Genomic DNA, 25,835 nt, shown 5'->3' with positions numbered 1-25,835 from the left:
AATGCATGTTTATTGTATTAAAAACTGTATGTATCAGTGGCTCCGAGTGCCATAGATGTCCTTTATGTTTGAGGTAGTTTAGTTTGTGGTTAACTTCTTGCAGGTCATCAGGCGCTACTGTGTGTAACCTCAATTTAATTTATCTCAATGGTTGTAGAAGATCAATGGTTTGGTTTCCGGAAGAATAACACATGGATTTATTTACATTTATGGAATAATGAGGTGCTTACCAAACTGTTTTTTAACTAAAGTAGATGTCTCCTGGGACAGTGGTTATGTAATTCTTTCAATTGGTGATTATCTTGGTCTTGAGGAATAGTAACTTAAAAGAAGAGAAAAGCCTGCTGAAAGTGGCCTTCACCTATCTAGAATGATGATGCAAGAACTACAGCAGCTCAGACAGCGTTGTGTTTATGCAAGTGGTTTTGAGTCTAGATCTTGAATCTAAGCATGGATGGTACAGGGTAAGTGGTAGGACCACAAACAAAGTCAGATTGCTAACTGAACTTGTATATATCAGCTTTTGCCTGCGTGACTTCCTTTCTCTATCCATTCTGGCGTTTTTCCTTATAATGCAGCCTGTCAGTACATGTTGCTATTAAAATCGTTTTCCTGACTTGCCATGTCTGTTTCAAAGCTTTCACATGCTTTTTGTAGTTTAAAAAAATAAAAAATTAAAAAATATTTAAATCTACCTTTGGCTGCCTCCTGCCCAGCACCAGCAAATTCCCCATACCGAACATTTGCTATAAAGGGTGAATCATCCATCCAGCACTGGGGGAGATTCCCCATTTAAAAGAAGAATCAAGTATTGTTTGGTGCATTTGATTTTTCTTCTACCTGGCTGTCAAATTGTGCTTCCCTTTTCAGGGTTCACTACACAGTGAAGATGGCAAGCACTGTGTTGTTAGGTTAATCCTAGTGTGCGTACGTGTCATGGCTACTGTCAATAATTCAGGGAACTGCCAGTAAAGGGTAAACTTTCTCATTAGTGATTTCCACAGGACGGCGAGGAGGGCTGTAGAAGCAGCTAAGTGTCCTAGGTAGCACCTGACCCGTAGCTCATGTTGAAGATATTTGTCACTGCAAGAAGCACGTCTGCTTCTGAAGAGCTGTTTATTCATCACTTCGGGTTTTGGTAACAAAAGCTTCCAAGTGCTGGGAGGAGTGTGTCAGCCAAAGGAAAGCCTTGCTGAACATCAAGGAGTTGCTCTAAGCACATTGTTGTGAGGAAAGTTGCTGAGTGAACCACAAGAGGAGTGTGATCTTCTAAAGAAAGCACGAGATGAACTAAGTATGAGCAGTGCAGTTGTGGTCGTCTTCGCTGGAATTGTGTGGGAAGGGCAGTTCATGAACTCCGCTCTAAAAGCATGTTAAAGTTCTAGGAGGTAGTTCCATGGTATTCTAAGTAGATGCTAGACCTTTAAAATTTTGATTCATCTAGGTTTTCATAATACTGATGTGATTCAAGATAGTCATTGACTTCTGTAATAGCAAAACTATGAAAACTCTTAACTTAAAGTCAGCTGAAAAATCACATCCAAGGGGAAAAAAGTGCTCAGAAGAAACGTTGAAACCTGATACAGAATTCTTTTGGAAAAACAAATGGAAAATGACAGTAATAACCTAAATTGTTACGTGGCTTGAGGGAAAAAATCCTGTAATCTCATGTGAAAGGGTTGCAGGTTCTCAGTGATTTCGTTAACCGCAGTGTGTTATTTATAGTGATCTGATGCATCTTAGTCTGTAAGAAAGCTAGGTTCGGCAATGATCTAGCTCACATTCCATGTTCTATTTTTTAGCTTTGATATAAGCACTTCTTCGACAAAACTTTTCTGCGCTCTTCACAGTTCAGCACTGCAGTCTGTACCATGCAGATTACTTCCTGCTCTGGATTTCTCAGAAACCAGCGGTATTCTGGGGAATTCTTTCTGTTGTTCTGTTGTGATTTTTTTTTTTTTTTTAGAATTATGAATATTCCTGAAAACTGGCTGTTGCCCACTTAGAAGAGCAGGAGGGAAAATGTTAGGTGATACATCATGAGTGTTGGAAAACACACTTGCCTGATCTGATTTAAATCTGAATTACAGATTTTAGAAGATACTTTAAAAAAAAAAAAGTTGGATGGACAGAGCACAAAGTACAAGAGCCGAAGATCACACTCCTTTCTTGTTCTACTGTATCTGCTAGCTTTAGCTGCTGCACAATAGCAAAATTATAGTGGGACATATAATACAATGAGTTAATATATGTATACATGTAGGCCTTTTAATTAGGAATCTATAAAATAGCATTTGCTATGTATTTTCTGGATAAGAGAAGACGCTAGTGTTTAATAACTAAGAATCAGGGAAAATTTCTATTTTCCTTGCCCTCTGATTATACTTGATCAGTCAATTTCATGATAGAATATTAGTATTCATTTACACAGGGAGACAATGCAGTGTGCTCTGCAGACGTTATAACCGGGTAGAATGCGGAGAGCTGGTTTCGTGCAAGAGATCAAATCAGATTTTAGTGCAAAAAACCAGGGATCTGAGTGCCTTGCTAGCACTCCTTTCCCAGTTGTCAGTGTGCTGCAGGTCCATAATACTTTCTGAAATTGCATCTTAAGGGGGAAAGTACACAAATCATCATATGTGAGGGAGGGAAGGAGGTAAAGTGAGGAAACTAATAAAAATCAAAAGTCAAAAAAAAAGATTGAATTGGCTGGAGAGAGGCAGTTGTGGAGGAAGGAGAAAGGAATGAATGCAAGACTGTTAGGAGAGAAGAGGATGTTACAATGAAAGAATTTGAGCAAATATTAGACCGCAAGACAAAAGAACACTTTTAGAATAAATGCTTTCAGACGCTGTATAAATGTTCCGTCTTCAGATTGGAGAAAGTTAGATTTGTGAGAAGGTGGGTGAAATCCAACGCTAGCATTAGGCTTGATTATTAAAATTTTGTGAAGTTCTTATCGCAGTAAAAAAGGTGGTGTAGGCTTTCTATCTCAAAGTTTTTGTTCATTTTTAACTAACCATTTTCCTTATGTTGTGTGACCCATGAATAATGCATTGTATATACCCCAAACTGACCTGCTTTGACTCTCTTTCCCTTTCTCAGTTTGTTCATGCAGGTGAACTCTTAGTAGCTAATTACTAACTGGTGAACATCATTGTCCTATCTTGCAGGCTTTGCTGTAGCCCAGTGCATAAATCAGCACAATCCATCACCACTCTCGTCACCATCACCTTCCAGTGGCAGTGGGAGCACGGGGCGGTGTGATTCAGTGACTGCAAGCTCAACTTCCACTCCTTCTGCTGCACAGAGCCCATCAGGTATTAAATCACAATTTTCAGCATAGTCACCAAGGGATGTAGAGTATTGTAAATGTTACTGAAAAATTAACTTCCTGTGTTATGAAATTAAATACAGAGTAGGGGGTTGTTTTCAGATCGCCTGATCATTCACCTGAACTAGTTAAAGTAAATCGTGGTGCAAATTTTAATGATTTATTCAGCTTTTTGGAACTCCTTATCCAATGCGTACAGCAGTGTTCTTAAATACTGGTGAAATGTATCCTGTTGTCTGATTTGTCTCCCAGCACATATGATTTGAAACGTTTTTTTGTTTAAACAGAAATACTGTTTTGCATAAACTCATGCTGACATTTGTTTGCCCTAATGAATAAGTTCATCTCCACATAAAGCATCTTTATGAATTGGGCAGCATTGACTTTCAATCAGTTGTATAATCATATGCTTATCTGATACTTCTGTTAATTTTTAACAAGAGGCCAAATATGAGATACTTTGAAATAGCTGTAGTTATTTAGGATGCTAACACTACACTGAGGAATGAAATGCCTTCACCCCTTTTTTTTTCCTGTAGTGTTTCTGGGGAATCCTGTAATGGTGTTTGTTTTGAATACAAATGATATGTCAGGTAGAGAACCTCCAGCTGGAGGCTAAGCAAGAAGTAAATTCTGAAGGGTGCATATCGAAATGCCTTCAGTGTAGAACTGACCCTACTCTAATTCCTTTTGGTTATTAAAAATAAATTCGCAAGAACTTTTCAAATAGCCCCTTCATTTTGGCAGTCACTTGCAATGTTGATCACTCTTTGAAATGGTTGTTATGGTTCCCCCATTAAGATATACCATTTTGCCTTCACTTGGAAGTTTTATGTTGATAATAGTAAACTTTTTTGCAGTTTTACAGGAAATGATGCAATCTTTGTTAGGCATTTAGTGTTTTGTAGGTCATGAAATGCCTTAGTTTCACTGAACACTGTGTCAGGAGATCAGTACATTTTATGTCCGAAGTGACTATCCTTGCAAGAAGTACCACTGGAAAAGGGTAAGCAAAAGCTGCTTATCAAGTTTATGAACAGTTTGTAAAGCATTCTAGCATCCAGTCGTTATTAAAACACATTAATTACTGTTATAGACTAACATATAGTCAAAATACTCTTGCAATATGTGCAACTCCAGATTGAAATTTGAGATATTTTTCTAATGCAATCCATTCAAAACTTTGGAGGGATCTCATTTTATTTTCTCTGCTGGCAAGTGATCGCTATTATCCAGTCTTCAGAGGGTCTGGATAGATATGTGGAGATTACACAGAGAAGTGGTATGATTTGTCAGAAGTCTCGATATAGGTTGGCATTAAAGACAGAAAGCACTTGTTTCACTTACATGTTTCACCCTAGCTGTATAAGAGAGGCTCAGCTACTATGTCCTTCACTGTATTTGGATCCTCTGAAAGGTGTCTGCAATTTTCTAAGAGAAAACTGTGGTAAAGGAAATGAAAATAATTTTTAAATTCTAGCTGCTGTTGTAAGCAACGTGTTAGTTCACAGAACATAATATGCAGCAAGAGTATATTGCATACTTCAGACAGAGGTCTTTCAAGTACATGTAATGACTTCTGTGAAGAGCTGAGTAAATTCGTAGCATGCAATTCCTCATCTAGCATATTTTAATTTAAAATAATAAAAGTTTTGAAATGCCTGGTTTCAGTCTGCACTTTACCAGTTCAGTTGTATGAATGGTCCACATTTAGTGTGACCTACATTGTGGCTTCATCATGAAGCATGTTCAAAATGCCACGTCATTCAGGAAAACAGTCTTTGGTGTTTTTTTGGCACAGGACCTGGGGGCATTGATAGATGCTTTAGGAAATCTAGCTGTGATGATACAGTTCTGTGCCGTATCACTGTGGGGGTAGGTAGTAACCTTCAGCAAGGGCAGTGGAAATGAATGTGAGAATGTGCTTCAGCTACTTTAATGCCAAGTCAACAACTCTTGTTAACCTGATGCAGGGATGAATTTTGAGCTAAGCTTCTGGATTCTTCAAAACTGTTCTGTTCATCTGAACTGAACTGCTAATGTAGTTGCAGCCAATACTGAACAAGTAATGTTTTAAACAGTTAACAGCTGACTAGCTGACAGCGCCTCCAGGTCCTTAGTACAGACTAGAGAGGATGCTGAAATCCCCGAGGCTCTGGTGCAGGGTGTTGGGGATGGGGGACAGGGCAGGGGGATGTCTCTAACCCTTGTAGGTGCTTTGACACTTTTTGCTGATCTTAAGTATCAAAGCATTTGATGCTGATTCTGGTCTATTCCTGAGAATTGTTTCTGCATTAACTAATTTGACCAGTTTGTTGCAAACTTGTAATGAATATTCTCCCTTCTGTAGTATTCATATGTGGTTGTGGTCTATACTGTAACCTGCTGCCAGGAGCACAACCATGAAAGAGGGAATCTGGTTGGTTTGTCCAGACGACTGTTCTGCAGGCTTGTGCCTGAACAGATGTATGCTGCTGAAAAATAAGTGACAGTGTCTTGATATCAGCACTTACTGGCCATTCAGCTGAGTTACTGAAATGATTGTTGATATTTGTCTACTTCGGTGTGAAACTAGGCGACTTTTCCCCTAACCTGTTCTAATCTGACTTACTCTGCTGTGAAGTAGTAGAGGAGGCTTGCATGGAGGTCCTTCCCAACCTAACGATTCTGTGATTCTTTTTCTTTTTAAGAAATCTTTAAGAAATCTAAAAATTCTTTTTAATTTAATTCTGTGATTCTTAATATAAAGTGACAAAAAACATTGTCAGCTCCTTCAAGGAGAAAGAAAGAAGTAGCAGATTAACAGCAAGCAGTTACCAAGATTTGTTTTATGCCCCGAGGTAGCACTTGAATGCTGCCACCATCTGTCACGTAAGAGTCCCTTCTCATTTCCCATTCCATTCTAAACATGCACATGAATACAGGTGTGTTCCCTATTCCTTCTGCCTTCCCTCCTCCCATGTTTCTTCTAGCAGCTAAGTAGGTTGCTGACTGTGAAGAACATGCTAGATTTCTCAAGAACTTCAGTGAAGAAGGCCAGCTAACAAAAAAGGAGAGGTGGATATGTGAATGTCATGGAAACTACCTCAACTATCTTCCTTAAGGACAACGTCTTAAACCATGACAGCTGCTTCTGCTGTAAACTTGTAATTACTACTACTGTCCTAAGCTGCTGTCTGTTGACAGTTTTAGGTTGTTCAACGTTTGATATATTTGAGATGGTACTTATAATCTTCACAGACGTAATCCAGGGAATAAGATTTGGAGCATGACAGAGTGACTTTACATAAAACAGTGATAGATAAGAACAAAATAAAGACAAGTTGCATGTTTGTTAGTTGAGGAAAAGTTTTAAAATAGGATATATTGAACAGTAAAAGAGCTTTTGAAAATGTATCACTGGAAAAAAAAAATTGTTTTGTAAAAACATTTTCCTTGCTATCATTCCGACCTGCTCCAAGCAATATCACACTGTCTTAATGCGAGAACGGAGTGTAACTGATCTTACATAGAACCACTTGGCTGAGCATGTTTCATTTGCTATAAGAGAACAATAGGTGCATCAACTGCTTTGTCACAAGTAAAATAAACTTTTATAATTCCTGAATCCTACCTAGTAACTGCCACAATATTTTGCGGCATAGAAATTTTAAAGCCTGACAGCTCCCGCATATCTGGCAGTTAAACTTAGCCCTTTGCAAGTTCTCTGTTCCTTAAAATAGAAAAAGGAGAAGCCATCCCTTAAAGAAAGGAGAGTCTCTAGCAAGACAGAAAAAGTACTGCCAGGTTTTGCAAATGCTGCTGTCCTGTTAGGTGTTTTTTGTTGTATTTACAGTCTCTTTTTAATGAACACATCCATTCGAAATGTTGCTGTGCCTAGGGTAGAACTGTTCTCTTGCTAGACAGACTTTAATCTATAAGTTTCTAAGCTTAGGATACGGTCTTGTCTTGGCTGCACTTGCTGGAACCATGCACTTCTGGAAAGTGCTTATTTTTATATAAGCCAAGGATTAAGATAAAGAAGCTGTTACTGTAAGTTAGCAGTCTTCCAGAGTTATATATATGTAATGTCATCCATGATTTATTTCATCACTTTTTGAGTTGCCTAAAGCTTTAAAATGCAATTGGCTTCTATACTTAAGAAAATGTTTACACAGGAGCAATGGATATTGAGGACTTCAGAAAGCATTGATCTCCTATGTCACTTATCCCATATTTCACGCTTTTGGCAGATATTAATGGTAAATGGTCTAAAATAAGCAAAAAGAGCTGTCCCCTGTTGCAGAGAATAAGTTGGATACCAGTCTGTAAAATAAAACGTGTATTCCAAAGAGAGAACGCTTAAGAATGGAGAGCTTGTGAGAACAGTGCCTGCCATCTTACTGAAACCATCACAATTTGCTCTGTGATCAGTAATGTAAATGTGGTGTGATCTGTTCTCCACTGGGAGTAATTATCTAATTAGCTGAGGAAGTACTTTTGTTCCTAGAAAGTTTCTTTCTCTGAAACTTTCTACACACCAAGCGTCATCATCTTAACTGCTGTTATCTTTTAAAGTGCTGCATTTGGCTTTGTTATAATCCAAGTATAATACTTCACTTTCACATCTTAGAATAGTAGTGCTGAGTGGTCTGAAGTAGTCACCTGCTCAGGAGAGCACCTCATCTAATGTATTGCTAGTCGGAGTCAGAATAATACTCTATATCACCAGAATGTGCAATGGAGAGGTTTTCCCAAGGTTTTTAGAGGATGTGAGTAGATCATAATGCAAATGCATACCAGTCCTGTCTCAGTGTAAGTGCTGTCAGAATTGCCAGATGTAGTCCAAACCATATTATGTACATTTCTAGATAGGTAAGCAAAAAATAACTTCTCTTAAGCTCACTTGTTTCTAAATAAATAAATGAGTTAATTCTTCCAGCTGCTGAAGTACTTCCCAAACTTAAAAAGACTCAGGTGTCAAATTGTATGCAAGATACCAGCAGTTATGAATGTGTCCTTGTCACTTACTCTTGTTGCTACTCTAACATTTATCCTTTGTCTTCATTCCAGTTTCCCTTCCTTGTTTCATTGTTAAAACCTTGGTATGATATATTGCTGTGTTTTCCTCTAGTAAGGTCTGGCAGGAAAGGACGACGGCGGGTGTTTAGTCTGTCGGAGGCTGACAGTCACGGTGGACACTGGGTTTAGGTCTTCAAGCAGCAGCTGCAACCGAAACTCACGCAATATCAAATCAGGCAGGTTCCTCCCTAAGATTTGAAAAGCCCGTAACAGTTAATAGAGCATACTTGGTTTCCATGCTTGCAGCAGTGACAGCGAGGTAGGAAACTGAAGAAAAGCATCATAAATGTTTGACTATACTGGTTTTGGGGAGAATTGTGCAGCAATAATTAGCTGTTTCTGAAAGTCCTACCTACAGTTTCTCCCATATTTCTTGACTGTTTTGCCAAAGACTGAAATTCTGCTTAGTGCCAAATGATCTATCAAGCCTCCAGCTTCAAAGCAGCTATGTCTTCATCTGCACAGGGGCAGCTATGGCTGTAGTGGAATTTAGCAAGCACAGGCTTCAGAATGGACGGTAATGCAGGCAGCAGGAAATCTATTTATAACTCAGGTAAAATGAAGAAGCATTCAGCGTAAGACTGTCCTTGGACTGTGATGATAGAAGCTAGTTTTTTTCTATCATCACATTTGGGCAGATGGCTTTATGGACTGTTTAATTGTCTGCCTGAAAGAGTTGGGGGGGGGAGCAGGTACAGAAAGGATGGAAATAGACCTCATACTAGATTCTCACTTACATAACCCGTGTTAACTTGAATCTAATTTATATTTTTCACCACCATGGCATAAGCATTTTTTATTCTGTTAATACTATGTAAACATCCTTTCTCATTTTTAGACTTTATTTTGTGTCTTTTCCGTTAGTGTGCTGTTACTTATATTTTTGTTATCCTTTCACAGTATATTACTGTACAGTTTAAGACATTTTTCTGTAGACTGTATTCATTCTTACCTCTTTCTGTTCTTTTCTCTCTTCTTTCCCTAATGACCATCATAACGTAAGTTAATACAACAGAAGTGGAGCGATTTTCTTCTACAATGTTACCAAGGTTATTTTTACAGGAGTGCTGGGAAAAAAAAAAAAAAGGAAGGTTGCTGAGCCCACCACAACCAAAGATAGCTGGTAATATCCAGTGTCTTGCAAAACGATGACCTGTTTTTTAACAGGTACCTTGTTTAACAGTACCTTGTTTGGTACTTAAATTCCGTATCTGGCTTTTTTTTTTTTGTGCCAGAACATTCCTGCTTAAACGCATGTGAGTTGCGGAGAGGTAAATAGAAATACTTTTTTCCCGTGTTTGATGATAACTCCTTGATATTTAAGAGTAAAGTATGTCTTAGTGATTAGTGAAAATGACGATTATTTTTGTTCCTTCTATCCAAAGTGAAATTTGAATGGAACCAAGGGTTAGGAGTCTGAGTTTTTTTTTTGAAAGCTACTTAATATTTTTATGTCCAGTATAGATAGAAGTTCCAAATAGTGGGTAAGGAACTTAATCTCCTAGTATATTGGATGTCTTGAAACTTTTTTGAATCAATAGCTTGGTAACTATCCAGATTTTAGAGACAGACATTCTTATAATAAGCCCTTCTTGAGCTTTTTTTCCAGCTAGGGTACACCTTCTTTCCAATTGTTTATCCCAGTTTCAAAGACTCTAAGAATTCAGGTCATACATAAATATGTATTTATCTATTTGGATCCTTTGCTGAATTGTCTGAGTTCAAAAGGCTTTCAAATTTTGAGCCTCAAAGGTTTCCTTACTGGTAATCATTGCTCTGAAACGTTGTATTCAGTTAACTGGGAGGTGTTGTACATGAAAACTTTCTACATCAAGAAGGTGCTCTTTTTTTTTTAATACCTCTTTATTTTCCAAATTATCATTCTAAGATGCTAGATCTCTGTACTCCATTTAGTTTCCTTCGACTATAGTCTGATCACTTATTTCTTTCTATCATCATATCCAAAAGATATGGGAGATAACTCATATAGCACAACCTTATAGCTCCAGTTTCAAGCTAAGAATATGCCTGAAGTGCCCATTGATCCCTGAGAGTCTGGTCACAAAGATGCAAGTGCCACTCTCACAGTCCAGAATTGCTAATATATTGTAAAACAGTAGCGAGAGCTGTTGACCTTGTCCAGAATGTTTTTTTTTTTTTTTCCTCTTGTTGTATATTGATATTTGCTTTCTGCCCCTGCAAGGACTAAGTGTCAGTTGGCTACTCCCTGGTCATTTTGGCAGTAACACTGTGCTGGGTTACAGCATATCTGTCCCTGCTGCCGTTTAATGAGCAGCAGAAGGGAAGTTCTGACAGCAACTAATGGAATATTGAAAGTAGGGGAGAGAGAGAGACTGCTATCAATAATAAATAAAACAGAAAAAATAGCATAGAGCTCTGCTTTTGTATTTTCTATTTATAAAATACTGTAGCTGAAATACTAGATGCTCAGTTTGTTCTGCTTTTACATTTTCCGATATGTTTTTATCTTTTTTTCTGAATGCATTTTCAGACTTTTAAATATAAACTTTGTCAACTCCAGATATTTTTTTATGGAGTCATTTTTCAAATATTTCTGTTTTCTTTGTTGTATTGAGAAGGGAGCCACTTTAGCAGTCATTTAGATCCTACATGGAAGGATTTGGGACAGTATATCATATCAGAAGAACATGCATGTCTGTCAGGATTTCAATGAATGAAAGTTATGAGGAAATCATTCTCCCAAAAGGAAGGGCTTCTCAGAGCAAGCCTTGCATCACATTCCTGTTATCAATCACCACAATTTCACTAAAACTTCTTGATAGCCCAAAAAAAAACCCTGTAGTTACTTTGAATTTGTCCTTATTTTCAAAAATAACTAGTGATGTCCTTTTTATTTAAAGAGGTGGGTTTTTTGTTTGTTTGTTTTTTTGTTGTTTTTTTTACAATCTAAGTTTCCTTTTCCTTAAAGGGAGAAGCTTTAGCTACAGATTCAGCAAAAAATGAAATCAAGTGATTTTCTGAAGTGAGAATACATCTTTGTTTGGGGTTATTTTACCAGAAAGGTTTAAAAAAAAAATCATAAGTGTCTCTCGCTGTTATCTTACTGATACCTTACTGATACCCATTCCATTCTAAGCTCTGTTTTTCTTTTCTTTCTCATATTCATGTGCTTTTTTGTTTGTTTGTTTTACAGGAGTAATTGGAATCATATTGTAACAGAAATATTCTAAGGTCCTTGTGGATTAAAAAACAGAATCTAGTTCTTAGCTTCTGTATTCACTACATTGCCTTGTAGACTTTTCTGCAGATGCCTGTACACTTGAACACATGCTGATTTTTAACGAGCTCTAAATGCCTTGAAGCTGGATACCTGTTAACTTGAATGGCATCTATTACTCTAGCCTGAAAAGAAAAAAAATAGTGTGGGCATACTTGCTCATATGAGGTGGTACCCCCTGATCCTTTATGTTTATTATCCATCTGAGCCAAATAAGCAGTTCTCTTGCTAGTTACAAGGATTTTAAGGAAAAAAATGGCAATACAAGTAGCTGTTAATGTTTTTTTCACTGTATGGGAAGGGCTAGCAGCATATCGGGTTTCTGTGATATGCAATGTCTTATTGCCAGTTTTATCCATGTTGTATGCTCCATACTTATGAGCACAGAATTTCATAAAACAAAAGCCTGTGTAAAAACAGGTTTATTTTGCAGCACCTTTCAGTTACAGTATGCACATAATTCTCCTTCCTGTTCTTACATAGTTCTACTTTCTATGGCTAAGATGTCACTTCAGTCTGAATGTGGAGAATGGAATGAGAGAATGACTTCCAAATCTTTGTAAGAATAGGTCTCCTCTTGGGAAAATTAGTTATACAGGGCTTCTTTTCTATTTCTGAAGAGCTGCCTGGTATGGAGTGGTTATTTATTTTAGTCTATACTAAATTCTGGGGAGGCTTTCTTATTCTTCTTATTCTTCTTCCTCTCTATTTCATTTCTCTAGGAATATTTATGATAGTGCTGTATATTGCAGTATTATAGATGTAGATTTTCTGGTTCCTAATGTGAACAGTTTATTGCTGGCATTTTATGTTATGCCATCATAATATTTACGTGTCATTTCTAATTACTAAAAAGTAAATTTAAATATGGTGCTTCATAGAACTGTTTTCCACCCAAGTATTCTTAAATATTCATAAGCATAGTACACTGGTTTAATGAGCAGTGTCTATACTAAGTGGAATATTGATTGTTTCTTGGTGTTTTCTTTCAATAGATGACCCTTCAGCTCCAGAGCAGCCTCACATGACCATTCCTGGTCTGATGATGATGTCTGACGAAACTCTTTCAGCTGTCTCAAAGTCTAGCAAGAATGTTGTAAAAAACAGTGACATAGAAACAGCAAACCTGTCCCCTAGCCTGATTCCTGCACAGCAGCCCACGATATCGTTAATATCAGATGATAATACAGATGCACTAAGTGTAGAGTCCCTTACACTGGTCCCACCGGTTGATCCACACAGTATTCGTACATTCACCTGCATTCTTCAGCCGCCTTTGCCATCTGAAATTGAAGTTGGCACGGTAAAAGAGACAGAGGAAGAGTGTTGTGACTAAAGGCAACCTGCAGACTGTGATAAACAGTGAACCAAATTCTTGTTTGGGAGAGCAGATACTTCTTGAAGCATCAGAGGCTATGGTCTGCAAGAAGAGGCCCACTGGTGGTGAAGCATGTGGGCAGCTTTTAGGACAAGCATCAAAAGTTTGGCATATTTAAACTGGAGAAAAAAACTTCAAATCTGGACTGTGTATCTCCACGCCCATTTCTGATATACAAGAACGTGAATGTACTTCAGATCACCTACTTTATAATAAAAATAAAGCTCCAGCTGCAGTAACTAAATTAATTGTAAAAGGTCTACAGTATTATGGCAAAGTGAAGAAAATTTTGGATACCTGGTTCAGGATGTTGTATCGCTACTTCTTTGAAACTGGAGACATACCCACTGACAAGGAAAAAAATATATATACTATAGTACAGACATACCACTTCCATTTGATTCATGAATGTTTTTTTAATCCTGATCTCTTTCAGCTTTTGTAGGCCTGTATGATACCAGCAGGCTTGGCCCCTTTAAGTGTTGTATTCATAGGTCTCCAAACTTCAATATTGTGTTTTCCACGTGTAATATTTTTTCAAGGTTTGATTCAAAGCAAGATACATCTCAAAGCTTTTTTTTAAGGTAAAACTCTGAAATTTAATATGACAGCTGCTTATGCAGATTAATGTAAGGGATTTTTGAGACTTTTTCAGTCTTTGCTTAACCAGCTATAGAGGGATGGGAAATATTTTAAGAGATTGCTATAGCTTGTTTTTTCACTGCTGACAGTCAAATTGCTACACCTCTGAGGAGTGATATCTTCTCTACTGAAGGACAACTAGAAACAGACAGAAGCAGTTTTACTCTAAAGAGGCTTGTGTTGTTGGTGGTTTTTTTTGTTGGCAGGCGGGTTTTTTCATATTCCTGTAGGAAGTAGGTCCCCACATCTAACCAGTAATTTCTTTGCAAGTCTGAAAATGAAAAGGAATTTTTTTTCCCATCTGGGATATTATCCCTGTTAAATGAAATTACAACATAAAAGTGATTCTGAGTTTATACTTGCCTTACCAAATTTGCCTCCTAGATCCTGATTCTGAGTTGACAGTAAGTAGAAGAAAATTGTGGAGTGAAGTTTGGAGTGCTCTGCTGACTTTTTATGGAATTTAAAGTGAATGGAGTTCAAGCTTTCTGATCAATTTCTGTGTGTGTTCATTTAAGCTAGCAGTAAGATGAGCAGTGTTTCATTATTGGTCTGCACATAACATTGAATGCTCTCTGGCTCTCAGAGATTGAATTCTGCTATTTACTTTACTTTGGATTTCAGTCATCAGTGCAATCTGTTTCCTGATTGTCTTTGCGAATATTGATTTCATATCAAATAGGTGAATCTGAATTTTTTTACCTACTTTTCAGTCCTACCGTATTTCTTCCTTGCTGTCAGATGGAATACTTGAATTGATTTTAAATATTGCATTTATATAAGATTGAATAATCCACAGGTATCACTTTGCTTGTTTTTCCCTCTTTTCCTTTGTGTAATGATTTAATCTTTGTAAAACATGGATATAGCATGGCTGCTATTGAAAGCCAGCATTTTTTCTTCCGTTATCAGCTTTTGCATGCAGCTTTGTTCGTTTCTGGTTTTCTGTGGCTTCTGCTTCATCTCAATTGAATTAACCACTATTCTGACCATTCCAGAATGGCTCAAACTATAAAATGAAATCTGAGAGCTAGGTGTCTTTAGCACTGTTAAGGGTGTGGGATGAGAATTCAGCCTTGCTGGATTAAGAGGCCACTATTAATTTTTTTCATGTGCTTGGGGTAAGTTTTCACTGGAGTCACTGTTGTGGCTAATGTACACATACCTGAACAAGCTGAGACATCAGTAGCAATTTGGGCAGAAGGACCACATAAATATGTTTTACTAGCTTAACTTATTACAGTCTAGACTTTCTCTAGCATGTTGCTGCAGTGCTGTGTAGCCACAGTAATAGTCTAAAGATCATTATAAAAAATGATTCCTTGCTTAATTTGAAAGCATTTTATGTTAGTTGTTAACCTTAACTCTTCACCTAGATTACAGAAAATGCCACTGTGCAGGCCGAGTTCCCTTAAATAGAATTAATTTTAGACAGAAAAGCCTTGATCTATCTTTATCTAATGTAAAATTCAGTTCTAGCAAAATTAGGAGTGTGCACAAAGCGGCTTTTTAATGGGCGTGCATAATCTCACCCTTGAGCCGTGCTGCACAAGAAAGGGGATGTAGGGAAAGAAAGCCGACTGTTTTTCATTGCCTTGGAGTGGCTTTTAAGTCCCATGACCGGTTGTCTACAAAGAGCTTCACAGGAAGCAACTGAGATGCTGTTAGTAGGAAAATATTAAGGCATATGTGTATTATACAATTTATATTCTCCATGCTGCATTAGGAGACTTAATAATGTAAAAGTTCGGGAGTTGCTGAAATATGTCATCTGACAATCTTATCTCTGCAAGTATGGTGTTAGTGATCTACAATTCCTCGAAGAGTATCATATCTGTCTGTCTCTTATCAGAAAAACTCGAGGGCTGTTTCCTTATCCCCCTTTCACTGTAAAAAGGAAACTCAACCAACAAAGCATTAGCACATCAGCCACAAATACGATTTCTTTTCTAAACAAAAGTCAATTTGAGTCAGTGTAGCATCCTTCTTGTTAACCAAACCCAAATACCAAGTTGCAGCTGAGAACAGCAGCTAAATGACCATTCAGAAGGCTCACTAATTCAGTGCAACGCTGCAGAGAGAAGGGAGGGAAACGAGAATCGCTCTGAAATAAATTCACTAATGGTCCAGAGCAAAATGCTGGAGTTCTGTGCGATGAATTCGCAGTGTGTGTGTGTAGAGGCTATGCCTTACCTTCAGCCATACTCTATTGCATAAAACAGTTCTGTTATTCCCTTCTTTTGAGGAGATGCACCAAATACACCAGGGCGTACTGAATGTTACTTTATTATTTTGTGCTCTGTCTCATTTTATTAAATTTTACCAAGATACTACTCGTTTAACAGAGCTATGTGGTGCTGTCACTGTCGGGTGTCTGCCTCTTGCAGGTCCCCTTTCTGTTTGTTATCCCGTGGACTGCACTGGATGAGACTCGAGATTTTTCCTTGCGAAGGGCGCACGGGCTGTATGTTTGGCAATCTGGTAAAGAAAAGAGTGGAAAGGAAGCATTAGTGGCCAGCTCTAACGTCCGCCTTGCTAGTGAGTAATGTTTGCTGTGCAAAACTTGTGTGCAAGAATTGGCTTTTGCAGAAATCCTTTTGTACAGGAAGAAACCAAACATTTATCTTCCTGCACTATTTTTTATGAGCTATGTGGATTAAGAAATTCACTAGAAATGTGGTCATATGTATACTGGAGACTGTTTCATGTGAAGTCGTGAATTATACTGTAAAGACTGACCTCGTTTGTACCCTTTGCAGCTAGTTCATGATAAACTAAAGGTCTGAATTCTGTTCCTTAAATTAAGCTGGGCTTAAAATATAAAATTACACCTGTTAAAGCGAAACCTCAGTGTTCTTTGCTTTACAACACAGCTGGAATTTTCCTTGAAGTCACTTGAAGAAAAAATGTTAATATCTTCCAGAATTGATTTGCTGTCTTGAAATGCTCTTGCTAAAGTACAGGCACGTGGCATTTAAAGACTTTTATCGCTTCTCCAGAATTTAAAACTCAAAGCTCATCACTATTCAGAGTTTAAGTCAATGTCCTACAAGTTTAGGTCAGTCATACAAGCTCTTTGCCCCCATAGCAACAGAATACAGGGGGAAATAATGTTTTCTTCTGGGGATTTGAAGTATTCTTGTTGGCAAAATTTTAAAATTGATGGTTAAAGTAGTTTACAGCAAAATCAACGATCCTTAGGATTGAAGTTACTGAGAATTTTTTCTTACTTTGCAGTAAGATGCCAGTAGCTAGAATTGCCACGGGTGCAGCAAGAGGCCATGGCTGGTTACCATAACTGAGCTAGGAGTTCAAAAACTGCCTGGCAACTCAGTGTCATCCTACTGGTAGGAAATGGACTTATTTTTCCTCGTGAAGTAAACGAAATGTAAAACTGTATGCTTGAAGACATGGGTAAGCTATCAGCCAACCAGGTCAAACTGTGCAAGTGTGAAGCCACTCCATGGCACGTAGCGCTTCAGTCACAGGGTGTCTGTGCTCGTGTAATCTGTCGCTCTTTTCTGCACAGGTGTTACAGGTAAACGCACCATAGCCTAATGAATAGTTTTGCTGATGTGTATGTCCTACTCTTCCAAGAAAAAAATCTTGCTAAGTATTCATACGTTGTCTTCACTAAGCAGCTGAAGTTAAATGGGGAGTTGTTTTTAGAACAGCATTGCACAGGCAGCTGTCAGCTAGGAAATTTAGTCTTTTGGTCCTACGGCTGAATCAGAGATTTGGGAAGAGGCAGCCAATCAGGGCGTCAATGGGATTTGGGCGTTTTGCCTCAAAAGTGGTTAAGTCTCCTTACTAAGTTTCCTACTCATTTTCAGACAACCAAATCGTAGGTATTTAAATGTCTTTTGGAAGTTCAGAACTGTTCAGAGCTCTTCTTGAAAGAGCCTTTGGGTACGTCACTGTTTACCTATCTCTGGCTTGCTTTGGGGTGTCGTTCACCTGGCCACTGCACTTTGAGGGGTTTTCCTGCGCTCACCTGCTCTGCTCTGTTGTTTCCCAATGTTTGTTTGCAGCATGAATCCCAAACGTGTACCAACCCTCACTGTCTCCTGCAAAGCAGATGGTGATCTGGGCAGGGCGTGCTGGGTGGGGGCATGCAGGGGGAAACGCTCGGGGGGGTTCTGCTGTTCAGGGTTATTTGAGCAGCAAGAGGTATGGGAGATGCAGGTCTGGACTGAGTCTCAAACAGAAGGTTCTTTCATACGGAAAAATATTTTTATATTACATTTGTACAGAATTTTCCCTATTTTGATCTCTCCAGATTTTTAAGGATCTGCACATTGCTTAAACTTGATTTGTTTTGCAAGATGATTTAAAATGTATTTTAGGTTTGCTAATGTATTTAAAAATGTAAAGCTAAGTTTTGCATGTCTAATGAATGTGCACTGTGGCGGTATCTGTTTATTGTTTTGCTAACTAGAATTTATTAATTCTTAATGAATATGAAAAACTTGTCATTGTTGTGACTGTCTCAGCCTCAATGAATGTGTGGAGTGTGTTTTTTTAAAACGGTAACTAAAAAGGGCTTAAGAAGCAAGCAACTAAGAATCCTTGTTGATGTTCAGGCTAGTACATAGTGTTCCCAGGATTCTTCTAAGAGCATAAGATACATAAGACTTTTTTCATCTTTTTTTCTGTTACTTTGGTTATGGGTACCCACACTAGTGTAAAGCGAGCTTAAGACACAATAATGGCCATCTGATACTTAAGTCTCTATGAGATGAGAGTCTGAGGTTTTGTGTATTTAAGACTAACCGTGGCAGGAATAGTTACAATAAACATGAAGCTAATTTTGAAAAGGATTGAGAATAGCTTCAAGCTTGCCAATTCCTTAGAATTTCTAGGAGCTTTGGTTTGCCCAGTGATAGCACCAAGAATAGACACAACAACTCCAGGGGACCTGCTGGAAGCATTTTAAGCTTTAACTTCAAGCATCTCCATTTGTGAATGTATGTTGATATTTTGTTGCAAACTTTTTACTTCATTTTGAGCTGGTTTGCTGGTTTTGATTATTTTAAGTGCAAAGGGAAATGTATTTTTCTAGAATAAATGCATCTGGGCTTTGAATACTACGTAAAGCATTTAATGAATATGAAGGTCTTTCCTCTTATGAAATATATTTCAAAAATGTCTGAAATGTATTTCATTAAAAAAAAAAATCCTGAATGTGCACTTACATTTAAAAGGAAAAAAGCCCAAATATGGGGTGAATTGAATTCTGAAATGTCTTTTCTACAGGCAATAAGTATTAATTATTTAACGTAAGTTATGTTAGAAATCTGGAGTAAATGTGACAATATATTATGTTAATTTAAAGAAAAATGTAAATAAGTGGGAAGGGAATGAAATTAGAAAGCATTGTTGTATGTCTCTGAAATCCAGATTTATATAGCTGAGTTTGTATTTGTTGGCGTTAATCATATGTCACGGCTATGGAAAACCTGGGCAAGAATGAACAATAAACCTTTCTTTGTAAATGGAACTTGGCAATAAAAATGGTGTTCCTGAGAACTTCCTTCCCCTTTGTGTTGTGTCACTGGATTTGATGTGCAAGGACATCCAATAACAGTGAAATGCCCAATTTGCAGAAGTGTACTCTTAAGAAGAATGGTGCATGTGAGTGTTAGGCATTCTAATCTTTAAGCTGAAAACTGAAATAGCCAAGGCGTTTCTGCATTGTGTATGCAGGAAAGGCAGCATGTGAGGGAGAGCAGAAAAGAAGCCTGTAGAGGTGATGGAAAGTAGACGAGACCAAGCATTAAGAGTGGCTGGGCAACATCTAAAGTGGTTGTGAACCACTTGGAAAGTGCCCCTTTGCCTGTCATGTGTGATTTCTTCCACAAATACATCCTCACACCCTCTTTCTCTGGTGCATGTTGCCAGTTCCGTACATGGATCAAATCCAACGGAGTTATTAGTTGGGTTCTTGTTAATTAGACTCTCCGTCTATGGGAATTAATTACAGTCAATGTATGTTCCTTGTGAAATGTTATTTCTCAAACTAGACGTCAGTCCAAAAGCTTTCTTGGGAAGAAATTAAGTCACGTACCATGAAATAAGCAAGGGAGGTATTGTAGACAGGAGACAATACTGCGATTTCCTGTAAGTTGCAAATATTAAACTATGGTGCACGGGGGGAAAAAAGGCTCAAATCTGCTCCTGGCAGTTGGTCTCTCTACATTGTGCCACTAGCTCTGCTTTGAGGACACCAGCTTTTGGATTCATGGCCTCCCTTCCGCTTGAAACTGTTTTATGCTTCCTGTATCCTTCTGATACCTCAGGACTTTTGCAGCCTTTTGTCTTGTAACGCTTCCTCTGTTTCTGTACAAGATCTGTTTAGATTTGGAGGTTGAGTCAGGTTTAGCATCTCGCCCTGTATTGCCAGTGGTCAGAGCTGGAATGAAGAGCGCAGCCCCAAGCACTTTCTTCTCCTCCTGACTGGGATAAAATGAACTTGACAAAACACAATGCTGCATCTGCACAGTCTCATCTTACTCCCCGTGAATATCTAAGTGCAACCAGTCCTTTAGTAGGTAAATCCACACCACTATCACTAAGATAATTAATTCCAACATAGTCCTTATAAATAAACTGAAAGCGTGTCAACATACAATCTGTCTTTATCAAAGTGACTTTGTCTTTATCCAAGTAGCTTTTGTCTAAGTAAAGATGCAGCATTTGGAGGTTGATGCCTTTGTTATTTGACACTTAAACTGCTGGTCAATGTTTCCATATTGAAGCAAGAGTTCAGTGGCATTGCATGCTGGCTCTTTGGGGCGGAAGAATCGGCTCCCTAACCTGTGTTAGAGCTTTAAAGCTTGTGGGTAGGCAAAAGCTGTTCGGCACTTTATAAAGATCTTTTTGAATGTGGACTGGGAATGCAAGCTCATGATTTGTGTGAGTACTCCCTGAAAAGGCTGTTGAATTTTAAGCTGATGTTTTTTCTCTCGAATAAGGAAAGATGGTGGGAGTTGCAACACTGGGAGTTTACAACTCTTCCCTGGCAAAATTAAATGATTTTTTTTTTTCAGGCAAATGTTCACACAGAGTCAGGGCAGCTAAGTTGATGGGGAGCAGCTAACTCAGCCTGCCTGGACAGCGTTCAGTTGTCTGGTTTTAGTGCAAGGATTATCTGCAAATGTCTAGATACTGAAATAATGAGTGCTTTGGCTGACAGTTCTCTAAAATTGATTTTTGGAGGTGAAATCTTTAGATTGCCAAGTGCCTTATTATTCAGGCTTAAGATTGAGATTTTTTTAAAATATGATGAAAGCTTTTGCCTGTCCTCGGAGATTTGTTCTACAAAGTTGGGTAATGTTGAGCTTGTGGAACAGAAAACACTGATCTCATCATTCCATCCTCACTATCTTGCCCCCAAATAAGGGTTTATATTTCACACGTGCCACAGTTTAATTTTATTTAGCCTGTCCGGATGAGTGATCAGGACAGATGAATGCTCAGGATCTGTTTCCTAGTTGCACATCATTTTTTCTCAGCTTCAGTGTGCAATAAACATTGTGATGCAGGATGGAAAGATACTACTTTACTGCAGAAATAAATTTTGACTTTAGGTTAATTGGATGAAGACAACTTTGTGTAAATTTGCACTCGTTTTTGGATCATTTATTTTAAGCAGTTTTACGTTGCTGAGAAGCTGTTTTAGAAAACTGTCTAAAACTTGAAGTTATGCTGAAAACTTACATGAAGTGGGTACTAAGGGCGGTTGTAGTGACCCAATTGTCTGAGGAAAGCTGGGTGTAGGAGTTAATGCAATTGGCACAGGAGCAAGGAATGATAATGTATTCCAGCCTCTTGCCAAAAAACTTATTAAATCAACTGTTACAAAATTCAGAGAGGTTTATTTTAATATGGTTGTTAATAGCAGCGTGTTTCCCAAGGCTTCCTACCTCTGCCGCTATGAAATGTGCTCTTCCAAAATGGGTCACTCACTCCCTGGAAACATTTTGCTCTTCACTTCAATGATATTGCTGTTGTCAATGACTTAAATGGGCTTGTAAGCATGACTGCCTTGGGGAGACTGCTATGTGAAGGTGAAGTAATGGAACAAACCAAATCACCAAATCAAGAAGTTAACTGAAACCGGAGCTACCTGAGGGAATGTCCTATCAGCAGCCTCCCCCCAGGCTCTCCTCAGACAGCTGGATTTGTTGCAGTAGCACTTTGAATAGGTTGACTTTGCCCTGCTCCTAAAGGGCTGGGAAGTGGCATGGGGATCTGGTGGCAGTCACCAGAGGGGGTTATGGAGTGGTGGGTGCCACAGCTGTGCCAGCTTGCTCCTCGGTTCCAGCTGCATATTGGAACTGCGTGGTGAAGGTCGAGTGAGTCAGGGAGGCAGCTGGCCACTGCTCATCGCTGGAGGTGGTCAGAGCTTATTTTGCCTCAACAGCCAGAGTTGCCAGAAGGAGAAAAAGGAGCTGCTGAGGGGGAGAGGCAGAAAGCCAACTGATGTCTCGGAGAGAAGAACTTGAAGGCAGCAAAGATGGGCAGGGCCTACAGCGGACAGAAGTAGGCACTTTTCCTAAGAAATCCTGGGTGTAATGATAATTATGCATATGCACACATCTCTCCTGGCCTGAATAGCAAAACCCTGCCCAGCCCCTGACATTGAGGGAAATCACTTCCCTGTGCCCTCTCTCGAACAAAAGCAGTAAAGAAGCCAGCAGACCATGCAGTAACCAGGACTTGCTCGTGGCTGTTGCTCGTGTGTATATAACACGCTTGCACGTACCCACAGGCTCTACTGCTGACGCATCCTGCTAGACTACTAATTAGATAAGACTATAATATTGTTAATTTACTAATTAAGGCTATTAGATGAGATATACAAAATTGCATGTTGCTGAGCAGGGGAAGGAAGAAGCCAAAATTATCTCATTGGGTGGTAACAGGTATTTGTCAAATTCTGATAGTTCAGAGATGAGTTGCTTGCAGGTGAGCGTGCAACTACCACCAGATTTTAAGAAAGTTTTCATAATTAAAAGACTCATAAGAAAAATCACAAGAACTGGCAAGACTGCATATCTTAGTTAGTGCTCCTTTGACTATTTTGCATCTTGTTGTAGGCCAGGTGTAGGAGGAGTGCAACTGTATGCGGTTTTCACTGCAACAGGTTTTACACACTCAGTAAAACAGAGTTCCTCTTGCAAGCTTTGTCACTCCTCTTGCAGTTTTTGTCACACATCGGGCTGAGATGAGTAATAACCTGCATGGGAAATTCTAGTTAGCAGCATGTACCAAACAACCAGCTTTGGAGGTGAATTCCTCAGCAGGGAGACAGCATGAGTTGGACAGGCTGAGTAGCGGGTAGGAGCGGTGAATTATGGAGATCAGATTTGCTTTTTGACTTATGTGACAGTGAATACATTCGGTGGTGTTTCGGTGGCTAGCATTCAGTGTTTCAGTTTCAATAGCTGACCTTCCCATAATAGCTCACAGGCCAGGAAGCAGAGGGAAAGTCTTCTCTGAGGTCAAAGTGGAAATAATGGAGAATTCTGTGGAAATGGTCAAAGTGGAAATAATGGAGACTTCTATATCAGCCTCTTTAAGCTCATCTCATATAACTTTTTTAAGGGGATTCCTTAAATTTCCTATTGTCCTCATCCTCCTTGCTTTTGCATAGGTTTTTTAGGTTTTGGAAAGAAAGCTTAATTTTTGTTTAAGGCTTTAAAACCCAAGAGGGAAATCCTTTCATGAAGGCTGGTTAAAAAAAAAAAAAAAAAAAAAGAATATTCTTGTTTCATTTCTATTTAAAAGTTTCTCACATAAACCATAGCAGGGACTTTCTGTCACAATTTTAAATCATGCAGTTCAGGAAGAGCTACTTTTTTAGGCCAACATACTTCATTCTGTAAGAGTAAGGTATTTTTGTTTTTTAATACATGGAAATGACACTAAATTTTCCACTCTTTTCAGGGCCCTAGTAAATGGACTGGGTTTGTATAGTTTTTCTTCATTTAAGATAATATCCTGAAGGTAAATACTAAATTTAGGGTTGCTAAAAGTGAATAAATATCCTAATCCCTCTGCCACAAGCTGGAGGTGGTAAGGAATATATCCTTGTTCGGAGGGTAGCATCTGTCTTAGTAGTAGATACCCCTTACTGATGGATACTAATTGGGGAATTGTGGTTAGGGTGAGAACTTTGACAATTTTTGGAAACATCTATGAAGCACGTGCGTGTTTTTTTGCTCAAGGGTTGTAAAAATAAATAAATAAATCACTAATGCAGTTGATCCTTGAACAGAAAATTCCCTGTGATTATTTCTTAGAGGACTTTTTCTTTGCAGTGCTGCTTCTGTCTCTGGTCTGTTAGAGTCTAGCAGTGTTGTGACTCTCTGCTGGTTCAGCACATAAAATGGTTTGGTGTTTTTCTTTTTCTATTGGTTTCTATTGAAGGTCTTTCTCCTCTTTTTCTGGGGACTACTGGAGCAGCAACACCAGTGTAGGTAGCTGTTGTTCAGGTGCCCATGGCCGGCATGCTGGCTGGTGGGGCAGGTTAGCTGTGGCTTTGTGTCTGCAGCCATTGTGAGACAGGAGAAGTCAAACAAGTGGTTGTTCTGGTGAGTGGAGGTTGGGAATGAGTAAGAGCGAAAACATCAATGAAAAGACTAAAAAACAGATTCAAAATTGTATGGATCTGCCACCAGAATGTTTCAGATTTGGTTTCTAGCCCTAAGGGGAGGCTTAGGATCAGATAAAGCAGCTGCTGTCCTTCCCTAACCTGCCCAGGTCTTCACAGAGAAGAGTGCTGGAGAGCCTCAAGGTTCTTGATGATATCAATCACTTCAGAAAACCAGTGGAGTTCTTCTGAAAACCAAGCAGCTGTTTCAGTCAGCAGCTCTCTCTGCTCAGGTGGAGTGGAAAGGAGGGTTAGGTGGGTGAGCAGGGGCTCCAGCAGGGCCCGGTGCTGCTGCAGCGCTCTGCAGCTTGGTCTCTGGCCCTTGTCAGAGTTTACAAAGCATCAAAGCAATCACACGTAGTTTAAAATGAACTTGAATGCCTTATTCAGGGGAGGGATTTTTAAGTAGTACAATAGCTAGATTTTAGTTTTAATTCATTTTTATCTATTGATACCTACGTGTAGATTGAACAAAAGAAAAATAACTGAAAGCAAAGCATTGTAAAAAGATCTATTTGGCCAGTAATCATCTAACAATTTCTGGAATTTGTTATCAATTTGTTGCATCTGCTAATCTACATGAATACCATGTGGGACATGTTATGATTTGGGTGTACTTCCCATGCACACCTTGTGATTTCAGTCTGATAGTCTAAAGTTAAATGAAATCAATCTGATACGGTGTGGTTTTCTTCAAATGTGAGATTTACTTTCTAATTGTTCACTTAACACGTTCCTCCCCAGTAGAATAGAATAGAATCATTAAGGTTAGAGGAGACCTTCAAGATCCTCTGGTCCAACCGTCCCCCTACTACCAATGTCACCCACTGAACCATGTCCCTAAGCACGATGTCCAACCTTTCCTTGAACACCCCCAGGGACTGTGATGCCAACACTTCTCTGGGCAACCCACCCCAATGCCTGACTGCTCTTTCTGAGGAGAAATGTCTCCTCATCCAGCCTGAACCTCCCCTGGCACAACTTGAGGCCATTCCTTCTAGTCCTATCGCTAGTTACCTGCAAGAAGAGGCCGACCCCCAGCTCCCCACACCTCCCTTTCAGGTAGCTGTAGAGAGCAATAAGGTCTCCCCTGAGCCTCCTCTTCTCCAGGCTAAACATCCCCAGTTCCCTCAGCTGCTCCTCACAGGACTTGTGCTCCAGGCCCTTCACCAGCTTCATAGCCCTTCTCTGGACATGTTCCAGGGCCTCGATGTCCTTCTTGTAGTGAAGGGCCCAAAACTGAACACAGCACTTGAGGTGCAGCCTCACCAGAGCAGAGCACAGGGGGATGATCACCTCCCTGGTCCTGCTGGCTACACTATTCTTGATACATGCCAGGATGCTGCTGGCCTTCTTGGCCACCTGGGCACACTGCTGGCTCATGTTCAGGTGAGCATCAATCAGCACCCTGAGATCCTTTTCCTCTGCACAGCTTTCCAGCCTCTCTGCCCCAAGCCTGTAGTGCTGCATGAGGTTGTTGTGGCCGACTGTTGGTAAGGATGAG

The 25,835-nt window shown here is 39.2% G+C and overlaps 1 protein-coding gene across 8 annotated transcripts in view; it reads left to right on the top strand.

Moving 5' to 3' along the window:
- The window catches only part of CLEC16A (C-type lectin domain containing 16A), a 97,119-nt gene that overhangs the window by 64,349 nt on the left and 6,935 nt on the right, over positions 1–25,835 (top strand). For 2 of the 8 annotated variants that reach the window (XM_040574657.1, XM_040574656.1), the window contains 3 exons: positions 3,174–3,320; positions 8,452–8,571; positions 12,650–19,195. In XM_040574657.1, the coding sequence (XP_040430591.1) occupies positions 3,174–3,320; positions 8,452–8,571; positions 12,650–12,990 (608 nt within the window). In that variant the 3' untranslated portion in view covers positions 12,991–19,195. Of the gene's footprint in view, positions 1–3,173; positions 3,321–4,194; positions 4,341–8,447; positions 8,655–12,649; positions 19,196–25,835 lie in introns of those variants that run through there. The other 6 variants (XM_040574659.1, XM_040574658.1, XR_005824568.1 and 3 more) reach the window with 5 other exon arrangements.

This window comes from Cygnus olor, chromosome 15, assembly GCF_009769625.2.
Source record: "Cygnus olor isolate bCygOlo1 chromosome 15, bCygOlo1.pri.v2, whole genome shotgun sequence".
Taxonomy (NCBI): Eukaryota; Metazoa; Chordata; class Aves; order Anseriformes; family Anatidae; genus Cygnus; species Cygnus olor.
This window is presented reverse-complemented; position numbering and strand designations above follow the sequence as displayed.